The sequence below is a fragment of the Oculina patagonica genome, chromosome 2, assembly GCF_052425735.1.
Source record: "Oculina patagonica isolate OP01 chromosome 2, crgOcupat, whole genome shotgun sequence".
Taxonomy (NCBI): domain Eukaryota; kingdom Metazoa; phylum Cnidaria; class Anthozoa; order Scleractinia; family Oculinidae; genus Oculina; species Oculina patagonica.
This window is the reverse complement of record NC_135759.1, coordinates 45,851,662-45,859,201: the sequence shown is the minus strand read 5'-3', so window position 1 is coordinate 45,859,201 and position 7,540 is coordinate 45,851,662. Positions and strand designations below refer to the sequence as shown.

Genomic DNA, 7,540 nt, shown 5'->3' with positions numbered 1-7,540 from the left:
AAAACAAATTCATGAATTCTTCACATGCAAAAATACAAACTTGGCTAATATGGGAAGTTCCAGTGAGGGGTATACTTAGACCACTCATTCGGTCTTGTCTTTCTAACTTTAAGCTTTGTTCCCCCCCCCCCCTCCCCTCTCCTGGTTACCTCTCCCGCTGGCAACGTTTATTGAAATACATTATTATCATTATTGGGAGTCTGGACGAAGGCATGACAAGGTTATCGTTCACGGAGTGGAGGACTACACGGGAAAATAGTGAACAGTCTAAGGATCAAGAACGCGTTCGAAAAATGAAAAAAAAAAAAAACACACGTATAATTGTAGTGGCCATGCACTTTTCTTCGAGGTTTCCACTCAAACAGGCGCAACACTGAAATAAATATAACATTAATATCGTTAAAAATGCTGTGGTTAATCATCGTGGTAGCTAGAGTACAAATAAAGTATTTGTTTGGCTCACGGGATTCACTTGTGACGTAGATCGCGGTCTACATCACAAGTGACTATGTTGTCAGACAAGGAAAAACTTTATTTTAAATAAAGCATTAAAAATCGACGAATTTGCGACGACTAAGAACAAATCCAGGTAGCAGGAAAACCCCAAACACGCGCGTATAAGGTATATTCTAAAAAAATTAAAACATTTGACCTCGTAATCAGGATGCGAATTCTAGTCTTTATTTAAAAGCGTTCAAACAAACTACTGATCAAAACGACTGAGACCCCTACACAGGTTATGGTAACGTTACACATGACAGTAGCAATAAGTGTCTTGTTTAGCTAAGCTGTGGTTTGAAATGTACCTCTTGGATTTACTTATTCCTTGGACGTCGATACTTCATTATATTAAATAGCTCTCTCTCCTCTCTATTTATGATCTTTATTAAGCTAGGTCCACTATGCCACTGACATGGAAGACTGAATACCAAACTAAGTACCATTATATCAAATATGGGGAATATCACAGCTTGATATCGTTAAACTTGGTCTTCGAAGACTTATTTGCCGCTATTTCCCTTTTGTTCTCGAACAACTGAGTTATTAGGTTTTTCGGTACGACGTCTGTTCATTATACGGACGTTTCTCTCCTTTGTCTTCTTCATTCTGAAACGTAATCAGCCGCCCACTTGTAGCATGCACAACTGCAGTCTCTGTAAAGCGACGGCCTCGTATTCATGCCAGCGTTTTTCTCTGGCTATTTCAAGGGCTTCTGTTGATGGCCCAATTCCTATAAAAAAATAAAAAAGAGGTTTTGCTAAGATCCTTGCGACAAAAGACAGAGATGCCCAATATCGCGTTATGACCTACCTCATTGAAAAAAGGTTTAAGAAAACAAGAATGCAGAAATGGAGTTGACAAAACAAACATTAAAGACATTAAAAGCAGAGAATACTCTATCATCTATTGTAAACATTTGATATTGTAGATTGTAGAGACAGCGAGATGGATCAAGATCGTCGCCTTAACACTATACCTTGTCTATTTAAGGCGGGGTGCACCTGAAGGCCGTTAATTCACTGTTAACCTCGTTCGCATTTTAAGCAATTAAAAAACACTCTAGAGATCTACTCATATTACACAAAACTATCTTTTGCGGTGTTTTGTAAATTTTTGGGGGATGTTAATTAAGGAGGAGATAGTTTTTCTCAAAAGAGAAGTAAAATTTAGAGAAATAAGAAAAATTGAAGATTAAGTGTGATTTTAAAATTTGAATTTGAAGTTAAAAATTAGTAGATGGACACCAAAACAGTCCCCCGACAACCTCGGGTGCTCTTGCGTGGCGGTCAACTGTCTGGTGGTGTTCCAATTTTTTTTATCCCTTCTTTAATTTTCTTAATATTTCACTCAAATTCGCGTAAACCCCCATGCCAAAAATCTATAAGAGGGTCGTGAAGATGGGGGCGGGGGTGGGGGCGGCGGTATAAATCTTTTTTCTCAGCCTAAATTTTGCAAAAACCCCATTTCCCAGCCTATTTTTTCCCAGATGGTCAAAAATCCCAGTCCCTAGTTCCATTTTTTTGTTTGTTAACCCCAGTCCCAGGGACCCAAATCCCAGTTTCCCAGTAAAAATTTGCTCAATTCCCAGTTCCCATTTTACCCATTCGCACTTTGAGATTTATTTACCTCGTTCAAAGTTTCCTCTCCGAATGAAGTAATCTGTCTTTACAATATCGAAACTCAACAGCGGCTTCTTTGGGTAATGGACCAATAGATTTTCTTCTATTTCCTCAATCAGCTGGTACGCTTTGGTCATTTGCTCTTCAGACACTACTTTCTGGAAGTCGAGATGCTTGATATGCCTGGATGATTTCACATAGAATGCAAGCTGTCTGTTTTTGGCTCTGATTTGGCAACGTACGGTAACAGGACGTGTTTCGGCGTTCAAATGCCGTTCAACGTCTTGAAAGAAGTTTTCCGCCGTGGCCTCCTCTTGATAGGTGATCCCAACCTTTGCAGATTTCTCTGCAAAAAATGCGGCAAAGAAATATCTGTTCTCTGCTGTTTCCTCGCCGGCAGCACTGGGTAACAGGAGCTAAATACAAAGATTACAAAATCAAGTCACAATGCTACACCAATCTTAGCTATACGGTCAGTCGGTCGGTGGGTTAGTACGAATTTGGTTGGCATAAAAAGATGAACATTTCATTTTTTTTATCTTTTCTCTCACCTCAACAGAATCATTGAGTAAATCCTTGGCTTTTTCATAGTTTCCTTCTCTGCGAGCTAGTGCTGACTCGACATACTTCAGTTTGGAAAGCAGGAAGCAGTGGTTAGGTGAATGGTATCTCTTTGACATTTCCAAAGCCATTTGTGCATGTCGCTTTCCTTCTTCGGTCCTGTTTTCATGGAGGTCTAACTGTGCTTCCTACAAGATTAAGAAACTTGCGCTGAGTATAAAGTAATACTGGGCACATCTATCGTAAATAAAGGTTTAGCTTCATCTTATAGTTTTTATCCTTTTATTTGGTTTTGGCGATGGTGCGTAGTGTGCATATCCTAGTGGCCAAGTAATGTGCACTCACCTTTTCCCGGGGCCAGATGAAATCTGTTTGATGTCGTTTTTGGATTTACCCTTCTGGCTGGTGTTGAGTCACTTTCCCAGCATAGTGTTTTTTTTATCGCCATACCACCGCTACCATTCCTCAACCGTTACTCTCGTGTCTGATTTTAACATGAAATATAGCTATCGATTATCGTGACAGGCTGGTCAAACTTGGCACATCATATGTACAAGCATAGCATGGTGTATAAGATCAAAAGAATGAGCACATTTTCCCTACTCGTGCTGTTTTCACTAATGGAATAAGCATAACCATAAGAAAAGAAAATTTGACAAAATTGTTCGTACTTCTTATTCCCAGTAAGGACAGCATAAGAAGTAAGAAGCACGGGTATTTTCGTTCTTATTATGCGCTTATGCTTGTGCTTTTGCGCCGTGAAAACCAGCCTTAACTGGGTTGCCCATGCCCCTTACTCTTGAAACACTGCATCAGCTCTGAATATACTACTGATCTCAAAGCCCCTAGACCTAAAATGAACAAAACAACTAGGAGACAAATAGGAGTTCCAGACAGGTAGGGTCTTATTAAAAACAAACTAACCAACCTCATACAATATCAGTGACATCAAGTCCATAAACTCAGGATAATTGTCAATCCACCTTTTGAGCCTTTTCTTGCTCTGAGTGAAACGTTCATGATCGCCTGTGCAGAAAACATGTACTTGAAAATTAAACATTTAAAGCACTCCTGAACACTTTCTTTTCGAAAAAACAACAGCAAAAAATGTATATAGTAAACTAACCGTCATCTGCTAGGCGCTGAAAATAATGGACAACTGTCCTCCCTACAGGGCTGGACCAGATACCTAAAATCGTCAAGTAAGAGGCAGTCATACTAGAATATCTGCAAATCATATTTTACTGCACACACAGCGTCTTGATTTTTGCTTCCAAAGGGCAGTGCAAGGTATGCATAATATTATCGGCTTATTAACAACTGATGAGTAATTTCTTAGATATAGATATTGTTATAAAACTTAACGCTATAAAATCATGACCTCGGAGTGGTCGAAATGTCGTGATTTTATAGCGTTAAGTTATTAACAATTAAAATATATTAGCAAGGACAAGATGTAGCTTCGGATTTGAGCTCAAACACTGAGACCTTCTTAATGGGAGTTGTGGAGTAAATCTACTCACCGGAACTTTATACCAACTTTTTTTAATAGGTGCGATTATTTACTAAGGTTGTGGTTTAGGCCATTAACTAACTGGTGTAAAGTCTACCGTCACATTTGCCCATTTTTCAGTCTTCAATATAGAGAATGAATGGTGCTGACCTTTTGGCCTCAGTTTTCTGATGGGCTGTTCAATTCCAGGTCCGTCCTGGTATTCATCTAGCCAGGGGCCTGGAACAGAGATTTTCTTGAGTATATAAGATACATTACGGCCTCTGTCGGTGGAATAGAGCTGCATTGTAACTTCAAACATCTGAGGTCTCGTGGAAGGAAGAAAAAGGGTAACCAGGCCCGTGGAACTGCCTTGCGCAGATGTAAGGAATACGCCCTGTGGTGTTATGTGGACTCTAATGAAATATTCCCCATTGTTCTATAAAAAAATAAAAAGAAGCAGCAAGGTAAGTCTTCATGTATCTTTAGAATTTGCCGACACTGCTGTGTGTGAACACATACAGTAACCAATATACGACCGGAAAATTGTTAATTGGCTACAATTGGAGTTACTGTTTTTTTTTTTTTCCAATACTTAGAGACTGATATCAGTGCTTTGTCCGTGGAAACAAAATAGAGAAAGTATTCTAAATGACGTGCCTGCTTTACATTTTCCATAAACTGAATCGAATAGGTCCATTTCGAAATAGAGATAACAAATGCAACATTTTATGTGTTCACTCTTCTGGAACTCATAGCGATTTCTAGAGTTAATTCGTATAATTCATGGCAGTCATAACTCTAACGTTAACGTATTATAATGTGCCTATTGTACACTTGACATTAACCAGTACTGTACCAGTTTATTTACGATAGGTTTACTTACAACACAAAAGCCATCTTTCGCAGCAGACATTACGCAACTCCATATTTCCTGATTCGGATGTTGTTCAACTCCCAGTTGATATTCAATTGCTACATACGGACTATGAAATAGAGAGCTTGGTTCCACACTTGAAAGGCTCGGGTAGCCGGCTTGATGGCGACGAAAGCCACATGTTTCATTGGATCTCTGGCAGCCAAGTATACTGAGCTGCAAAACTTGATCATAAGAATTTTCTGACATTGTGCCTGTGAAGGCAAAACATTGGAAGTGATTAAAACTCGAGGCAAAAGACAGGCCTAGTGACGTCAATTGAACAATGATTAATTGAGAGACAAATGTTAACACTGTTCACGGAACTTTATGTTGTCATGTAAAAATTTTTTAAAAAAAAATAAAATTTTAAAAATTTATATATATAAAATAAATTTTTTTTTAAAATATTTTTTTATCTATATATTTTAAAAATTTATTTTTTATTTTTTTTATATAATATACTTTTTTTTATTTATTAATTTTTATTTTTTACTAGGGCCTCTATTGAAAAAAAATTTTATTTTAACTGAAGAGATACCCTTTAAATAAAAATAACTTACTTACTTTCAATCTGACGATCATGTTTTCCAAATTTTCAAGGTTTAATAGTTTTCCGACGTCACAGAAAAAAAAACAACAAGAAAACCAAGATGGACATCTTGACGTTCTCCCCTTTACGCTCTCCGATTAACATTTTTTATTATTTTTTGTAGATTCGATACTCTTTGTATTACGGAGGAGGCGAGTTAACCCACCCGGACCATCGATCATGAAAAATCAAAAAGCCTTATGAGACTTAAATCCGGAATATTATATTGTTAATCCGTTTATCCCTATTATTATTTTTTTTTCAACCAGTTTTTAGTATTAATTCTGTTTATCGGTCACTACTAACAAGGCTTTAAAAATATAGATAGGCTTGTAAAATACCCAGCCGAATTGAACAACTTTTCAATACTTTTTTAGACCATGCCAACAAAGACACGAAATTGTAAACACAATGTACAATATTCTGTTTTGTTAAACGCAAGTCGTGAACTTCGTGTTATGGTACAAAGTTCTATGGTTGCTATGACAGCGATGCCAAACAGAACTTCTGAGACAAAAGAAATTTGCATAGGCAAATTGCAAAAAAGTTGGGGGTTCCCCGTCTTCTAACAAAAGCCGGATGTATTTTAATGATGATCGTTTTAGTGACCAATAATTCCAGTTGACCCTGAGTTGATAAATTTAAACAATTACATATTCCAAGTTAAAAATTCCAGCTTAAATGTGTTATGTTCGCGGCATGTACTATTCGGCATGAGTAGTGCTTGCATGTAGTTTTATAGCGTTCAAAGATAGACCTGGTGTTTGCAGCTACTTAGGTCAAACACTTTGGCTAGAAATCAATACATGCGTCTAAATATAAACACGAGCGGCTGACTTGTCGAGTCGAAGTGTCGTCATTAGAGGAAAACAAACATACTTCTACGGTTCATTTCTTAACCTTTTAATAAAATGTCTTCAGAGTTAATGGCTATGCGAACATCAAGGCCTGTAAACACACTAATATGTCGAATAATTTGCATGGAATCTGATTATGCCGTTCGTGGTTGCTCGGCACGATGATAGTTTCAACGTTATTAGGGGGTGGAGAAGGGGGAGTGTACTGGGATGGGACTAGCATTAATTTTCACCTTCGTTTCTCCATGCCAGGGGTACATTATTATTTTAGCAACCAACTCGATCAACCACTGATTAATACATCTATGAACAGACGGACGTACATTACTTATATTTGGTCAATTTCATCATGCATGTTCATTACCAGCAGAGTACAGTATTTTATGGCGAAACGAAACGAGGAGCAGCTTGCCTTCCTTATCAGTCGATTACGTTTATAGAAACATAGGCAACTGATACTCAATCGAAGGAGTTTATGTAAGACTCCCCAAAATGTGTTGAACATCAAAATTGAACCTGATCGACACGACTCAAAACGACTCGGCGATTCATTTGCGAATTGCGCTGCAGACTCGAGATCGATGTGTTAGATTTGCTTTAAAAAAATCACAATTTCTAGCATTTAACAACCTTTACCTTTGGGTGCGAGCCAAGAACTGTATTGAAGAACCGTCACATGGCTGCGTCTATCAAATTATTAAGGTATTCTTATGCGTGGCTTGTGGACAACAAAATGTTCTCAAGCAGGAAAACGTACTGCGCAATAGGGGATTCCCCACAAGCTGAATGTCGTCATGTTCTTTTGTGTTTGGTAAGACGTGCAAGCACTCATGTATGCCCGAACATATAATTAAAAAACTTTATTTAAAGCCATAAATAGGACGCCCACATTAAATGCTTTTATTATTATATGTTTTTTTTCCATTCTTTTCTTTTTTTTGGCTGTGACCTGTGCCATATTAAGGATAGTACCATGGGGTAAATGATAATGAAAATGTCAGG

At 37.8% G+C, this 7,540-nt stretch overlaps 1 protein-coding gene across 1 annotated transcript; it reads right to left on the bottom strand.

Annotated features, from left to right (window-relative positions):
- Positions 1 to 754: 754 nt before the first annotated feature.
- Positions 755 to 7,308, bottom strand: LOC144644867 (uncharacterized). The gene is made up of 8 exons (XM_078504416.1): positions 7,175 to 7,308; positions 5,060 to 5,304; positions 4,345 to 4,612; positions 3,808 to 3,870; positions 3,610 to 3,707; positions 2,672 to 2,869; positions 2,128 to 2,536; positions 755 to 1,231 (listed from the first exon to the last, which is right to left on the bottom strand). The coding sequence occupies exons 2-8, from the start codon at positions 5,297 to 5,299 to the stop codon at positions 1,119 to 1,121; spliced, it is 1,389 nt and encodes a 462-aa protein (XP_078360542.1). The 5' UTR covers positions 5,300 to 5,304; positions 7,175 to 7,308; the 3' UTR covers positions 755 to 1,118.
- Between the last annotated feature and the right edge of the window lie 232 nt (positions 7,309 to 7,540).

Coding starts and splice junctions, on each gene's coding strand:
- LOC144644867 (XM_078504416.1), bottom strand. CDS start 5,299: ATGTCAGAAAATTCTTATGATCAAGTTTTGCAGCTCAGTATACTTGGC. Junction 3,708..3,807: donor TCAGCGCCTAGCAGATGACG/GTTAGTTTACTA, acceptor TTTTCTGCACAG/GCGATCATGAACGTTTCACT. Junction 2,537..2,671: donor TACTCAATGATTCTGTTGAG/GTGAGAGAAAAG, acceptor CTTTGTATTTAG/CTCCTGTTACCCAGTGCTGC.